The sequence below is a fragment of the Balaenoptera acutorostrata genome, chromosome 21, assembly GCF_949987535.1.
Source record: "Balaenoptera acutorostrata chromosome 21, mBalAcu1.1, whole genome shotgun sequence".
NCBI classification, from domain to species: Eukaryota; Metazoa; Chordata; class Mammalia; order Artiodactyla; family Balaenopteridae; genus Balaenoptera; species Balaenoptera acutorostrata.
Window position 1 is genome coordinate 24,958,611 of NC_080084.1, and position 16,782 is coordinate 24,975,392.

The following is a 16,782-nucleotide window of genomic DNA, read 5'->3' on the forward strand; positions in this document are numbered from 1 at the left end:
TAGTGTCCAACCAGTAAACATTTCTGTATCCTTTCACGCTGACCTTTAAAATATTTTAATGTTTAAATTTCTTTAAATAATATACTTGTTAATATAGAAGTGTATGACATAAAAAGTGAAGGTGCCCTCCTCTTTGCCTTTCTTCTTTGGCCCACCTGTTCCCAGGAGTAACTACAGGTAATAATTTGGGGTTTAACCTTTTATGAAGGTGTGTACGCGTATTACATATCATATATATATGTATGTATAGTCTTTGGGGGTTTTATAGTACTTGTCTAGAAGTTGCTTGAGCAATACGTTTCACAGTGTCCTCACTGGGGTGTTACAGGTGTTTTATTGTAATGGTCTTTGGTGTTGCTGATTACTAAAGCACACTGAATGTCCTGGGGGCAAGCCCTGCTAAAGTAAGGCTTGAATGTAGAAAGATGGAAATGGAATTTCCAGATTACGGTAGTAACAACTACTGAAGAAATTACGCTGTCCACACTGAAGGCACCTAAGACTTTAAATACTCCCTTTACCACCAACTGTGCCACCATGAAAGTTCTTAAACTTAGTGAAGAATAAAATCGATTCAAGTGTTTCAGAAAAATCAGTGGGGAAAACAGTTGAAAATAATACACCCGAAGTGCATGCTTACAGTCAAGGCTTAGTCAGAATAGGGCTGTGATTAGTAAAACATTGTGAAAAAGATACAGAGGTACAAGGGCTGTTTCCTTAAGGAAACTGTATGCTTTTGAGGACAAGAGCCTTGTCTTGGCTTTTATATGTGTGTCTCAGAAGGACATATTTGGGGAAGACATTCTATAAAATAAGTTGAATAGCATAGTATAGACTGAAGAAGTGGGTGATTTTGAGCTAGTGAACTTTATGACATCATGATTGCTTATAAACATACATTTCATTAATTTTTGGTTTTAGCAAGAGATCACCAAAAGCAAAAGTATACATTGGTAAAATAATGATTCTTGAAAAGTCATTGTTAAACACAGAGACTCTTGATTTTTAGGTGTTCAGATGAATCTGTAAACTGGTAACAGCAAACCAGGCTTCCTCATCACCAGCTGAGCCCAGTGAGGAGACTAGTAAGAGAGAGGGGGCAGGAGGAGGGGGGCTTTATTGGAGCAGTATCAGCATGTCAAAATCTTGGAAATGTTTGCTTTTTTCATTGTTAGATGCTTACAGAATTTGGATTTTGGTAACAAATATATTTGCTATTGAAATACTGCTTCAAATTTTACCCACAGAAAAAGATTCTGACTATTGTAGATGTTAAAGTTTGGGGTTTTGACGTATATAATTTGAAATTGGAGACTCTCCAAAGGAGTAGAGATGATTTGTGACAATTTAAATTATTTAAATTAATTTAAAAATTCAGCCTTTCAGACACACTAGCTACATTTCCAGTGCTCGGTGGCCACGTATGCTGGGGGCTACCATATCAGACAGTGCAAATTGTAGAACTTGTCCATCATCGCAGAAAGTTCTGTGGGATGGTGCTTCTTGGGACATATGATGCTGTAGTTCTATGCATTACTATAAAATAAGCAAAAGGATAAAAAGGCCAAAGTAGTTGCAGGGGTTAGACGAAAATAATCAGAGTAATGGGAAATGTTAATTAGGTGAGCAAACTTTTGTTTTCTTCCTTGATCTTTTCCCTTCCTCTGCTTACTTTCAAGTAGAATAGTTGGAAAATGATTCAAAGTAAATTTCCTGCCAAACAAGGTGAACACATGACCACGCAGCTTTTTTTTAGAGCCAGGACCTTTTCTTTCACAGTTTTGGTTCTTCAGAAACTGCAGATTGCAAGTTATTTTCTCTCTCAGTGCAGTTGGACGTTAATCCTACTCAGAAATCCTTTTTTTTTTCTTCTCCAGCTGCCATCTAGTTTCATTCATAGTGCTGATGTTTCAAAGCCTTTCTTCCAGAACCAAAGCCTTCCGTCCCTCCTTGGCTTCTCTCATTCTTAATGTGGCTTTCAGACTCCGGTGCTCTGTGTTTACTGAACTCCCATCTCACCCCTTTGCTCAATGACGTTGAGTAAGCAACTTAATCTCTGAGCCTGTAAAAATATTAATTTATTTATTATGGTACAGATATTGCCATATATATACATATGGATTGAATGAGATAATACATTTAAATCTCATAGCACAGTACCTGAGCATTTAGTAAGCCAAATAACAATTAGAGATGAGCTCATTTGATGCATTAGTTGTTTTTTGCTTTAGAGCAAACCATCCCAAAACTCAGCGGCTTAAAGCAACCACCATAATTTAGTTGAAGACTCTGCTGGGCAGTTCTGGTCTTGGCCAGGCTTGGCTGCTCTTTCATGTAGTGCTGGTCTCACTTGGCTGGTTGGCTTGAGGTTGGCTGGTCCTGGGTGGCCTCACTCACATATTGGCTGGTGGGTTCGTTGTCTCTTGGAACAACAGAGATGACCAGACAGCATCCAAGCAAGTTCAAACTTCCTTGGAATCCAGAGCCCTCAGCAAGGACCTGTGCTTTTTTCTATATGTACCCTACATTCTCATCTACCTTACTGTTTCTTGAATGTAGTCTTTGCCTTCTGGACCTTGTTTCTTGAAAACAAGAGTCTGTCTTAATCATCTCTGCATTCTGAGTGGACAGCACAAAATAGTTGAATGAATACATAAATACAGTTTTGCCAACATGGACTATTTCGTTATCTTCACCTACTAATCCTGTAAGTTCACCTTTATGTGCTGCCTACTTCGTGAAGTCCATTTGATCTCTTGAACTTTGGGAAGTTTGGAGGTGGTTTTTGGTATTGATTTATAAGAAATGTCGAATATTAAAATCTTACATTAAAGCATTATAGTTTATCTAACATTCTGTCTTAAATGGAGTCTTCTCTAAGTGCTATAGTGGCATTGAAAAGCTGTAAATAGTTTTTTAATGATGTTCATAAAAACAGGAAAGTTTGGTTTCTTAGTTCTACATACATTTATGGGGCAAACTTGTAATTGTGAGTTGGTGAGAAGAAGCCGTATTTGCTCACTCAGTCCACTTACATTTATAATGGTATTGGTCTACAGAATGGATTGTTTTTTTAGGGCAAGGAAGTTTATTGTCTTCATTTCTATTTTTAATTTAACAGAGCTCAGGAGAAAAGAAAGATAAAACAAAGTTACAAGAGGCAGCACTTGCATATGCTTTTTCCTGCCTTCGCCCACTCTATTTTGTTCTCTAACTTGCTTTTTTGGACCTATTAAATGACTAATGATTAACTGTTGCCAGCTTTCTTTTTTCTTAAACTTCATGTAAGTCACAGTTGAGAGTTTTTGGAGAGTTGAAATACCATAATGCAGTAAATTATGCAGTGTGTTGTGATAGGGAGCGGGGAAGAATTCCCCAATCCTCTCATCTGGGCCTCAGGAAAACTAAATTCGAATCCTGGCTCGGACAGTGACTTACTGGTGAATTGGAACAAGTTAATTTCTCTTTGGCTCAGGTAGCTGAGTTTGATAATCTTAAAGGTTTCTCTCCATTTCTGAAGTATTGTGCTGTTTCAATTAAGTATAGCTCCTTCTGGAGCTTAGTAATAAACATTACAGGTGAGCACCAGTGTTTAAAATGAAAGAAATGGATACACTAATTAGATATTCAGTACCTACAGGGTTAATAACATGTATATAGAAAAGGTACACTTTGGATTCATTTTTGAAAACAGGTGTTTGTCAGGCAGGCAAGGTGGAAGGATTAGCAGGATTGAGATGTGCAAAAATTACAGAGGTGAAAACGGGTGTGAAATGCATCATGGATTCTAGAGCTAAATTGGTGTGGCTGGAGCGTGGGGTACTTGGGTAGCGTTTCCATTGTGTTCCCCTCCCGGTGCAGTTGATTGTACCTCCAGAGCACATCCACGGTTTTCCTAGTATGTTCCTGCTTCATTAGGACATTTTGTTTTCTCTTTGGGGTTCATTTTGTATGGAAATTCCACAGGAAGCACTTGTTTCCCCTTCTCTTAGGGGCTGTACCACCTCACGTCATCCCCATAGGACATACATGCACTGCCCCTCCCTGGTGATGGTGTTAGGGACCAGAAAACTGTGACACTTGTGGTAGGATTCCTTTTGGTACAAGTGTGCGAATCTAGGAAGAAAGGTCTTTTTTTTTTCAGTCTGAAATATCTTTCATGTTCATGAGATCTTACCTGTAACTTAAATTGCAATAGCCACATGAGGCTCGTGGCTACTGTATTGGTTAGTTCACATCTGGATCTTTATCTTCCCTCGTGGTTTAGTCACTCATTACATACACCCTGTTAGCCTGCGGAATGGTCTCCTCCTCGTAAAAGAAATTCCTTTCCTGGTCTGCTTCCTGCCTCCCTGGCTCTCACTTGATCTTCTCTTCCAAGCTTCTCTGAAGTACTTGGAGGAGAGACTTCCTCCTTAAATTTCTCTGCCTGTGGCCTCTGGGACACCTGCTTCTCTTCCAGCCTTTGCTTCTTAGGCTTCCTCATGGCTTTCTAAACACTCATGGCCCATACTTTAATTAGATTGGCCTGCCCTTTATTTTTTGGTAGGCCCACCGTTCACCATTCTTCATACTCTCTTCTGTACTTGGGGTATAACTAAGTCTGTGTCTGCCTCTGGTGACTTCCCTGCACTTTACATCTGTGCCTCTAAATGTCTGTTGGACGTCACCATCACCTGGACCATCTGTCACAATGCTTGACACGTCTTACCTGTAAATATATGTTAAATGGTTTTCTGTTAGCTCCTATATAAGCTATAAATTTGTATCATTTCCAAGTTCAGTGTAGTTTGGGTGCCTCTCTTCCTCCAATGCATATTTAAAATTCTATTCTTTTATGGTTTTAAGAAATTCATGTGTTCACACGTTTAAGTGTTTCTTTAGGGTAATAGAGATATAACAATATAACGAAGATATACAGGAAAGGCAGAGTCTCATGGACTTTGAAGGATACAAAAAAAGACTTTTAAAGGAGTGACTGCAGTGCCGTGGGGTGATGTTATGATAGAGCAAATGAAAGAGCTTGGGAGACCCAGCAGCAGAACCCCAGGCTAGGCCTGTCATGGGAGCCCTCAGAAGTGATGTTTAAGCTGAGAGGTGGAGGAGTGGATAGGAGTAGCTGGGCAAAAAAAAAAAAAAAAAAAAAAGGATAAAAAGGAACATTAGGATTCATTGCATTTGAATGGAATTAATATTCCATTTGAGTTAAGAGAGAATTAATTTTAAGTATAGAGAGCATGCAAATAATTCCAAACCTAGGAGATGGTCAGTTTTGCTTTTTGTCTTTATATTGAATTGATAATACGGATGTAAGTCCATCCTTTTTAGCAGTCTGGTGTGCTATAAGGAAACTGTAAAGTGAGGAATTGTATTTGCTAACGGGTATTTATTTATTTGCTACAGATACTTATTTGCTAACAGATATCCCTGCAATGAATGATTATGTTCTACAGAGCAGAACCCTATCTTGCTGTGAACATGCCAAGCCGTGGCCTTTTGTGCTGTTATCATTAACAGCAAGTTTTTGATGGGTACATGAGGACAATTAGATGGAACTAATCACAGCAATTTCCCGTCATTCTTGAACTGCTTAAAACGACAATCAGAAAGGGTGGTAAACTTTTGACAGGAAAAAAAAAAGGGATTAACTTTAAAAGGTTTTCGACTAATGAAAAATCAAGCTTGTGCCACAGTAAGCCACATTTTCACACCATTAAGCATTGTGAAGCATTTTCCTTGAACCTCTTTTAATCTATAAGTATGGTTTTGGACAAACCCCAGATTCTAGCTTACAATATAGTCTTCTGTTGTCCTTATTACAAAGAGAGCATTGCTTCATTGAATTGTGGGGAAGATAATGTTGATGTAGATTCTTAGTGACTATTTAAGAAAAGAAAAACTTTGAATTAAATGAAAACGTAAGTCTTTCATGTACAAATTTAGGGAAACATTTTGAATAGCCTTTAATTGGTAGTTTTGTGAAATTAGTTAGACTAATAGAAAATCAATTAGAATGATAAAATCTGTTCTTAAATATGAGTTATTTGAGGTATTTCTCTGTGGAAAACCACCGAAAGCTGGGCAGGAGAAGGATTAGTCCTAGCGGTGATTTGCCACATAAAGGCCTCAGAACCACTCAGTTTGCACCTGTCCGTTATCAACACAGGTTGCAGAGGTTATTTTAGTGGTTGGGGGAATTTTGTTTTTAATTTCTGTGAAGTACAAGAATATATTTCATCAGTTTTAATGGCCTTCTAGGTTCCAACATATGTTGGCAGTTTAGCAGTTATTGAAGCTCTAGAGAGAGATTTAAACTATAGCTATTCTAGTTTGATAGATAAATCAAAGAAATAAAGAATACGGGGTTTCTTTGAGGATCATTTCTTCTTTTTTGGGGAAATTAAATGATTGTTATTTGAGCAGCATTACCTGGAAAATCACAGTACTTTTTATAACAGTTCTTTATTTTTTTTTAAATGTGATGATCCATTTATTTATTTATTTATTTATTTATTTATTTATTTATGGCTGTGTTGGGTCTTCGTTTCTGTGCGAGGGCTTTCTCTAGTTACGGCAAGGGGGGGCCACTCTTCATCGCGGTGCGCGGGCCTCTCACCATTGCGGCCTCTCTTGTTGCGGAGCACAGGCTCCAGACGCGCAGGCTCAGCAATTGTGGCTCACGGGCCTAGTTGCTCCGTGGCATGTGGGATCTTCCCAGACCAGGGCTCGAACCCGTGTCCCCTGCATTGGCAAGCAGACTCCCAACCACTGCGCCACCAGGGAAACCCAACACTTCTTTATTTTTGAGGGTAGACGACCCAAAGGTAATAAATCATAGTCAACATTATACTTTCCAGTGGTCCTTTTTAATACAGTTACGGAAGTTTTTTCTGAAAATTCTTAATCATATCTGCAGCAGTCACAGCAGATATGGATGAGGTTGAAATCTTGGATAACTTCATCCCACTTTTTAAAAATCGTTTCTGACAAAATGTATGTTGAAACTACTAAACAAATTTTTAAAATGTAACTGATTTGTTCTTTCTTAATACTTCTGTCATTTATCTAATGTTTTTAAGAATCATTAAAATGAGAAAGTATAAACTATGTTGTTTGTAAATAAAATAATTAACCGTGCCTGGATTAATAATTTTTTCCTCTTCAGAATAAGTTAGGCATTTGCTCAAACTCCTACACTCAGTGTGTGGTTTCAATTACAGTATTTTGTAATTACCTTTATTTTGTGAGGATTCATGAACTGTTATCATTTTCTAGGTCTCATCACAACTACATCACGGAAACTAGACCGCGAGCAGCAAGATGAACACATATTAGAAGTAAGCATTTCTTTATTTTTAATAATTTTTAAAATATTGTAATCATAAATACGGGAAAGAGCAATCTTACTCATATTATCTAGTAATTCTGAGCTGCTGCTATTTTGTTATATCACCTTATGGTCATTAATAAAAAGGAAAATAAAGAAAATATTGTGAATATAGTTCAGGCCTGCTTTACACCCCTGTCTATGCCCAGAAGATAAACAGATGCCAAAATATCCAGAGCAGCAGGTTACGAACAGTGGTATCCCACTGCGGTCCCCTCACCCTGATTAGGACCGCCCTACACACCTGTTAATTGTCTGCCTCACTCCGGAGCCCTCTCTTCTCAATGAATATCAAAGGCTGGAGGGGAGCAGGTATAGGATACTTAGGACTTTGAAGATGATATTAAGATATTGATGGGAGATAAGATTAGTTTACGTATCGTGTATGTTTTTCTGTAGTCCTTTTGTGGTAATTTATTTGAGGGCCAGTGTTGGCATTGATTTGACTGTCTTAAAGAAGAGAGGTTTTTTTTAGTAACATGTTAAAAGCTGTGTCACCAGGCTGCTAGTTATGGAACCCAAACTTAGGAACGATTTGATGAATGCTACAAAGCATAGTACTTGGTTGTATTTCTCTTTAATTTATCTTTTTTCCTAAAGATCACATGAAAACTGATCAAAAGGAAATGTTTTGAGAGGTTAAAATTAAAATAGTAATTATAATTTTGTTTTATTTTGAGAGTTTGGGAAGGCAAATCGTGTGCTTTAATTAAAGCAGCTACTTTACTTAAGTACTCTGGACAAGTACCATGAAGATATATTCATTCCCACTTCTATAAACAACAGAATTTGCACCCGCCAAGCTTCAAAAAGAACATAGTTCCACAGAACACTTCAGTCTACTTTAATGTTTTTAGCATTTCATTAATTCACTTGGGATGACGTGGGTTAGGGGGAATAACTACGGTCATCCCTTTTAATGTGCACACTGAACTGAAAATGAACATTGGATCTGAGGGTGAAATGGTTTCTTATGCATTCAGAAGCATTCACCAGCGTAACCCTCAAGAATCTCAGATCTTCATTCCTAAAATGAAAACATGAATAATCTACTTAGAATAAAAGTTACTTTACATTTCTTTTACTGAAAATCTCATTTGATAAGTTGGTCTTAAATTTAAATGTTTATGTTCACCCTACCAAACATGGAAGACTTCTGTACAAGAAAAGAGAGAGTCAGGCAAAATAAAATGATTGCTAGTATTAAAAGGCCTGCTACTTAGCATGTATTTTAATCGGATGATTTAGCTTATTTTATTGACGAAGCTTAAAAATGACAGTTTTTAAATGCAGTATGTGAAGATGTTATTTTTAAGCATGTACAAGAGGACTCGAAATATTTAAAAGCAAAACCTTCATGTATCTCTTCCTTCGCTTAAAAATACTGAGTTTTTGAGAGCTTAACGTTTACAGTTAGGGCGTGTGAGGAAGAGGGGTGACGGGTAAGGAGAGAGCGAGGGCTCAGAGCTGGTGCATTCCTAGCCCCCGACCTCCCCGCCGCCCCCCCCCAGTCCCTTTGTGAAAATGGAGAGGTTGTCAGCGTGAGGAATCGGTGCGTGTCCATAGTGCTGTGTGAATTGCAGAGGTTTATACAAAAGGTGATTGTCATTAGGAAGAAGACATTCACTTTTTATACAGTATATTTTAAAAACATTTCTTGATGTTATCTTTAAAAAAAAAAAACAGGTTACAGTGACAGACAACGGTAGTCCCCCCAGGTCAACCATTGCAAGAGTAATTGTGAAGATCCGTGACGAAAATGACAACAAGCCTCAGTTCCTGCAGAAGTTCTACAAAATCAGACTCCCAGAGCGGGAAAAACCAGAACGAGAAAGAAACACCAAGCGTGAGCCTTTATATCGTGTTATAGCTACAGACAAAGATGAAGGTCCCAATGCAGAAATCTCCTATAGCATCGAAGAGGGAAATGAACATGGCAAATTTTTTATTGAGCCAAAAACTGGAGTGGTTTTGTCCAAGAAGTTTTCTGGAGCTGGAGAATATGATATTCTTTCAGTGAGTGAAGATCTAGTCTTTGAATTTCTTACATAATTTGACCGTTAATCTAGTCTTATGTCTCTTCTCTCATAACTTTCTCTCTATTCGGTAAATGGGCCTCAGTGCTGTACCTAACAATGGGAAGTATGGGTTTGCTTGTCCCTTCTTTAGTTGTCATTCTGGTTATCTGTGTTGAGTATGGCATAAAAAGGTTGCTCTTTTTATCAGGCATTAAACACATGGAATATACAGCACAGATATCAAATGTTTGAAATTGGTTGTTTCAGACCAAACCAATCAGTGCTTCAGTTATGGGATGCAACTTTTCATTTGCTGTTTTTATCCCCTCTGCCCATATTTTATAGATTAAGGCAGTTGATAATGGTCGCCCCCAAAAGTCATCAACCACTCGCCTCCATATTGAATGGATCTCCAAACCCAAACCGTCCCTGGAGTCGATTTCATTTGAAGAATCATTTTTTACCTTTACTGTAATGGAAAGCGATCCAGTTGCTCACATGATTGGAGTAATATCTGTTGAGCCTCCAGGCATACCTCTCTGGTTTGACATCATTGGTAAGCTTCATGACAGTTTTCATCATCCTTGTATAGATCACACTGAGGGGAACCCGCCTCTGGTTTTCTGATTTTGGAGCACATCTCAGAATTTAAAATTGGGAGCAAGACCTATAAGTAGAGAATTTGTTTTATACTGCAGTATTTTGCTTGCAAAATTTTTCACTATATCCAACATATATTAAACTTGTTTAAAATAGGCGCTCTGGATGTACCTTATTAATATAAAAATAAGGTTTTTAAAAATGCACCAAAGAGATAGAGAAATCTAAATGTTTGGTCCAAAAGCACAGCTTCTTAATTTTTCCTTCTTGATACATAACATATAGCACATAACTATTTTTAGTGAATATGATTTGAATGTTTAAAATAACTATGCCTACATGATTGTCGCATGTCAGTATTTTATAGGGAATATGCTTAAAATTTTTAATTTATAAGTTATAAATGATAGTGTCAACTATGGCTTTTTAAGTTTGATTTACCTCATTTTCAGCAGGAAGCAGGCTTCACTAGATTAAATCACCCTGTGATAAAAATTATATGCCTAAGCCAATTCTTTTTTTTTCTGTCAGTTAATTTAGCTAGACATAGAATGTAATACAACATACTTAAAACAACTTCACATTAGACTTTGGCGTCTTAGTTTTTTAATTCTTATTTCTTCACAGTATTTTAATTACAAGGATATATAAAATCAAAAGTATGTGTTCGGGTTATCTTTGGTTGGAACCCAGTATCCCTTTTCCCTCTTCACCCCGGAGCCCTCCTGCCCCAGGTGCCGTCTCAGCGGGTTGAAGCTGCAGGGACCACAGGGCGCAGGGGTTCGGGCTCTACCCCTTGAACTTTCTAGACAGCTGGACTGCTTTCCCTATTTTGGTCTTTGTATGAAATTGTTTATGTTATCAACACCTATGAAACCATTACAGTTCGGTTTTAAATGAACAAAAAGGATTCTTTTCATAGTTAACTGCAGTCAGAATAGTTTGCTTGCTGTCCGTTAACTCCTGTCGCATTTCCAGATGAGCAGACTGCGGCTGCGCAGCATCTAACCTCACCTGTAAACTGACCGCCTTTGGAACCACTTTGATTGATTGCTCTCCTTGTTCTGTGCTTGCCTTCCATGCTTGCTTCTTTTTGGCTGTGCCAGGAGACACATTTGCTAGAGAAGTGTTTTACATCTTTCAGATGACTTGTGACCTGAACTGTACAGCAGAAGGTATCTGCTGAGATCACATAATTTGCCTCAGATTATGAGATCTAAAGAAAAGCATACATTTTTCAAACTTTTTTCTTTCCAGTGACCATCTTTCATTGCTTTTTCTTTTCATAGTGGGCCCATGGTCACCTGTTCCAATTGCAAACATTCTGACTTTCCATACATCCCTAGATCCTTATTTTTAGATTTAACTGAAGACTGTGTTGTGTGTGTGCTGTTTTGCTTTTTGGTTGGATTTAGTAATAGAACTTCATCATGACGTTTAGACTTTATTTTCATTCCATTCCATTTCATTGATATAAGTATCTCAAGTTCAGTGGCTTTGAAGAGAGTTTATCTGGAATATGATGGGGAATGCATTTGGATAATGTTAGTAGCTCAGAAACCTTTGCTTCATTAAACTTTGTGTACGACAGCAATGGGAAAAATTTTCAAATAGTGAAAATTCTCAAATAGTAAGAGTCCGGACTAACCGATGTTAACTACCACAATTTTTTTTTTCAGAGTTAACATTTGTTTTTAATAGTTATTTCATTAGAGCAATATGCTCAAATTGTCACAAAATTTTTTTTTTTTAGTAAATTTTTAAATGGCCAACTTTTTGGTTACTAAATGATGTGAAATGTAGCTACTGAGATATAGGTTAAAGAGGTATTCGGAACCCTTGAAAAAACAAACTGAAAGTAATTCATGGGTCGTATTAGAAATGTTTTTGTTGTTGTTGTTTTCAGAGTTGCTTTCTTGCTTCCTCTCATTTAGTAGCTTCCTGGGCAGTTATGGCTCAGCTTTTTTTTTTAGTAAGCCAACATTGTCTTTCCAGTTGGTCCTTCTTTTCTGGTCTTTAAAAATGAAAACTCTTTGGAATCACTTTGACCAATATATCAGAAATTTTTCTTTCTTTCTTCCTTTTTTTTTTAAACTGCCATTAAAAATTAGAAAGCCACAAAATAAATGACAAATTTTCATCCCGTGATCTGTTTTTACTTTAATGTTTGTCCTGACTTAAACTAGGTGGCAACTATGATAGTCACTTTGATGTGGACAAGGGCACTGGAACCATCATTATTGCCAGACCTCTTGATGCAGAACAAAAATCAAACTACAACCTGACAGTCGAGGCTACAGATGGAACCATCACTATACTGACTCAGGTAGGCAAATTGTGATGATACAGTGTTCTGATCTAAGGGTCCACAGGCAATATGAACAGTTGATTCTGCCCTCTGAGGTTCTCAAATCAGAAGTTACTCTTTTGATACAGTTTATGCACATGTACACAGCAAGGATTTTTATTTAGGGAATGAAATATCACTGCAAATCCTGATTTAGGTTTTGAATGTAATTAACCAGTTTTGAAAACTTTGAAAGAAGACTTAAAAAAAAACACGTTATGCCATCAAATCTTTTATTTTTTTTTTATTTTTATTTTTTTTAAAGATTTATTTTATTGATTAATTGATTGATTGGTTGATTGATTGCTATGTTGGGTCTTCGTTTCTGTGCGTGGGCTTTCTCTAGTTGTGGCAAGCGGGGCCACTCTTCATCGCGGTACGGGGGCCTGTCACTATCGTGGCCTCTCTTGTTGCGGAGCACAGGCTCCAGACGCGCAGGCTCAGTAGTTGTGGCTCATGGGCCCAGTCGCTCCGTGGCATGTGGGATCTTCCCAGACCAGGGCTCGAACCTGTGTCCCCTGCATTAGCAGGCAGATTCTCAACCACTGCGCCACCAGGGAAGCCCCCAAATCTTCTATTTTTATACTCATTTTGAATTATACTAGTATAAAGTATATCACTGTCAAGGATGACTTGTCCAAGTCATTTGCATTAAAACTGGTTAAAGTGATTAATTATCTTTTAAAACACCGTTTTGGGTTTTTTTCCCCCTTGACTACCTTAGGCTGTGTGAAATAACTGATAAAACTGTTCTATTCCTTTAAACATCTTTATTCCTATCTGATGATTAAGACATGGTCCGATTACTGGCATTTCAAATTGAAATGTCAGAACCCTATAAATTACATTTAAGTTCTGTTCTTTCTTATCAGTTTCTCTTTGATTCACAGTGGGGGCTGTTTGAGAACTTGTTAAATACTTGCTGTGTGCCAGGTATTGTTCCAGAAGCTGAGGAGTAGGAAACAAAATCCTGCCCTCTTGGAGTTTACATTAGAATGATAAAGCTAAAGCCTCGTGTTTAATGTGCTGTGTGTGAAAAGTAAAAGGAAGAAATTAAATGTTAGAGGATAAAATGCTTCTGAATTCCAATTTCCTATCTTTAGATTATACTATTTTAAATCTTAAGACAGATCAACTGCTAAATCATTTAGTTGCATTGAAGAATAAAAATTATAGTCTGTGATGTCTTTTCAATTAATAAATGAATAGATAATTTAAAGTTGGTTGTGAAATGACCTTATTTCTTTGTCCAAATGCTTGTGATTTTTATTGTATTTAAAATTGATAATATGAATCATGCTTTGGGGTCATTTTGAGGTTGTCATGTAAAAGTGCCAGCACAGTATTAAAATTCCAATCTTGTCAGTAACTGTTCTCATTGTAGAAACTAAACTTTAGAGCATGAAAATGAGAAGAAAAGCATCAAGAATTGTAATAAATTTAACAGGGTAATTCTGAAAGATTGAAGAGTGTAACTGTATATAGATCAGTTCAAGTAATTGACTAACCAGAAGTCTAGCAAAGGGAACTTAATAACCAGTAGAAATGACCCTCTGTGCCAAGCCTTCTCATTACTAAAGATGATATATCTACCTGTAGCATTTATCACTTACTACATAACTCCCAGTAATTGTAGTTTTCATTAGTATAGTTAAGAGCTTAGTATGAAATACGGTGACTAAAATTCCCATAAAACCCAGTAAATATATTGTTCTCTCAGGGACACAGAATTTCTTCAATTTCAATGCTTCGGGTATACTTCTATAACTTATTTTGATTCATGTTCAGAGGGTCTTGATAATATCCTAGTGAATTGCTGGCAGGGAGAGAGGTAGAGTATCAGAGAGCGGTCCAGATCCCAGGCTGACCTGTCCAGGTGTGGGTCATTAGGGAACAATCAGTAATTAGGTTTTGATTCCCAGTCTGGGGCTGAGAACAGGGAGTTAGGAATCTGAGTGGGAGGAGAGCAGCAAATACCAGCTGAAGAGGGACACAGAGATCAGAACCCAGCTGACAAGGCACTGGAACACAGCAGGTAGATTCCTGTTTGTAGGTGAAACTCAGGAACCAACAGAACAAGTGCTGCCACATCAAGGTCAGTAGCAGCAGGTGTCAGATCTGAGGTTTGGAGGGTGTCTTCCGTTGAGCCAGGGTGCATCCTCGCAGAGGTGAGTGGTGGAGGGTCGTGACGTAACTGCCAGTGCTCTGTTGAAGCAGCTCCTTTCCTTGCTTTCCTGTCCTGCTGTTTCTGCTGAGGATGTTGACCAGTATTAAATCACGTCACTTTGCTTTCTCTGCTATCTCAAGGTAACTTACCAAATCCAGTTCACATTTTTTCCCTTTCTTTGAAACAGCTTTGCTTTCCTGTTTTCTTTCAGTTTCTCTGGAACATCAGCATTGCATACTCTGGAGCAGGCCATTTGGTTTGAATCGGGGCTCTGCCTCTTACTCCAGTGCATGGGCAGGTGGCTGTGACCCTCTGTGCTTCCATTTCTCCTCTGGAAAATGGGCACAGCGACTTTGCCCTCATAGGACAAAGTGAGACGACACTCGGGTGCCGGCCCCTCAAGCCCTCAGGCCTGTCCCCAGTGAGCGCTCCCTGCGTGTTCCCTGTTGCACATCAGCACTGGTTTGGGCTCCTGTCCCCCTGCTTGGCACCGAGTCACCTTCCTGTCTCCATTCTCTGTCTCTGCGATTCATCCTGCACTGCCTGCCACCAGCATGGTCTGCCTGACCGGGAGGAGGACGGAGGGTGATTTGCTCCCATCACACAGTTCAGAGCACACAGGCCACACGGTTCTCAGCCTCTGCTCGGGAGCCGGGCTCTGCTCTCAGAGACCACCTTCTCCCTGTTCCTTTTCTTTGTCACCCCTGGTTCAGGGTCCTCCTCTGAGGTGTCTAAGAGACAGGATGTTCCATTCCACCCTCGCCTTCACATCTTTGACTGAGCTTTTCCTCCTACCCCAGTATACGTTCATCTGCCAACCTAAAACCTGTGCAAGCGGAGCTTGTCTCCTCCTCGAAAGCTTCCTGAATGGCCTGCACCATCTCTGGACTCCTGAAAACTTCCTTGATAGCATAGGAAACCTGTATGTGCAAGTCATTGCCCAGTGAGGTTGAAAGCTTCGGGGGGCGGGGGTGCTGCATATTTCCTTTACACCCTCCGTAGATGCAGTAAGTGCCGAGCATGGACGTGCCCGGGAAATACGTGTCAGTTGAACTGCTTTATCAAAGAGGGTTGTTCTTACTGCAGCTGTTCATATTTAGGTGGGATCAGTTGATCTCGGAGCAGGATTAAACTGTGTTTGCCCAACACTCCTTCCATGAGAAAATAAATTTTAAATGTGTAGTGGAGGGACTCTCCTGGTGGCACAGTGGTTGGGAGTCTGCCTGCCAGCGCAGGGGATGCGTGTTCGAGCCCTGGTCTGGGAAGATCCCACGTGCTGCGGAGCAACTGAGCCCGTGCGCCACAACTGCTGAGCCCACGTGCCACAACTGCTGAAGCCCACACGCCTAGAGCCCGTGCTCTGCAGCAGGGGAGGCTGCTGCAATGAGAAGCCCACGCACTGCAACGGAGACCCAACGCAGACAAAAATTAAAAAAAAAAAAAAATTGTGTAGTGGAAATGAATATATAGTGATTTAATTTATAGAAATTATCTTTATAGCCTTTGCTTCTGGATCATCATTGACCTTTCAAAGTGAGGCATCTGTAGTTTTAAATGTTTACATAACTTTCACATAAACCCTTTCTGTGGTTTGGTGGATGCATTTAGTGTTGGTATAGTTTAATGTTACAGATCCACTGCTGAGGTCTCAGTGTTCTAGGAGAACGGTGGATGCATTTAGTGTTCGTATAGTTTAATGTTACAGATCCACCGCTGAGGTCTCAGTGTTCTGGGAGAACGGTGGATGCATTTAGTGTTCGTATAGTTTAATGTTACAGATCCACCGCTGAGGTCTCAGTGTTCTAGGAGAACGGTGGATGCATTTAGTGTTCATATAGTTTAATGTTACAGATCCACTGCTGAGGTCTCAGTGTTCTAGAAGGACGGTGGTATTGTCTTCATGGAAAGGCCTCTAGTCCGTGTTCTTGCCCCCGTGTGGTTAACACCCCGCCCTCCCCCATGCGGTACTAGGACTTTGGCCTCCTGTGCCATTCGGACTAGTGAGGTTTGTTCCATATGAGCTAGTGAAGCTCATGTTTCTTGCTTATAACTGTGACCATCTTTTACAATCGTAGTGATTTCCGCTATGCCTTATCCACATGTGTCTTTTCTATCTGAAAATTAATCTTCTTACTGTCAAGGTAAATTTTTTTTTTTAATTTAGCTTGGGACTGAGTTTTTAAACATCTGCTTTTTTTTTCCTTTAAGGTTTTTATTTAATATTTATTTTATGACCTACTTAAGAGAATTCTCTCTCTCCAGT

General features: G+C 39.0%; 1 protein-coding gene across 5 annotated transcripts in view; it reads left to right on the forward strand.

Moving 5' to 3' along the window:
* FAT1 (FAT atypical cadherin 1) overlaps window positions 1-16,782 on the forward strand; it is a 124,483-nt gene that overhangs the window by 70,398 nt on the left and 37,303 nt on the right. For all 5 annotated transcript variants that reach the window (XR_009006494.1, XR_009006495.1, XM_007173985.3 and 2 more), the window contains exons 4-7: window positions 7,276-7,337; window positions 9,074-9,403; window positions 9,751-9,961; window positions 12,192-12,331. Coding sequence is in view for 3 of the 5 variants with exons in the window: in XM_007173985.3 (XP_007174047.2) it covers window positions 7,276-7,337; window positions 9,074-9,403; window positions 9,751-9,961; window positions 12,192-12,331 (743 nt within the window). In the remaining 2 variants the exon portion in view is untranslated. The remainder of the gene's footprint in view (window positions 1-7,275; window positions 7,338-9,073; window positions 9,404-9,750; window positions 9,962-12,191; window positions 12,332-16,782) is intronic.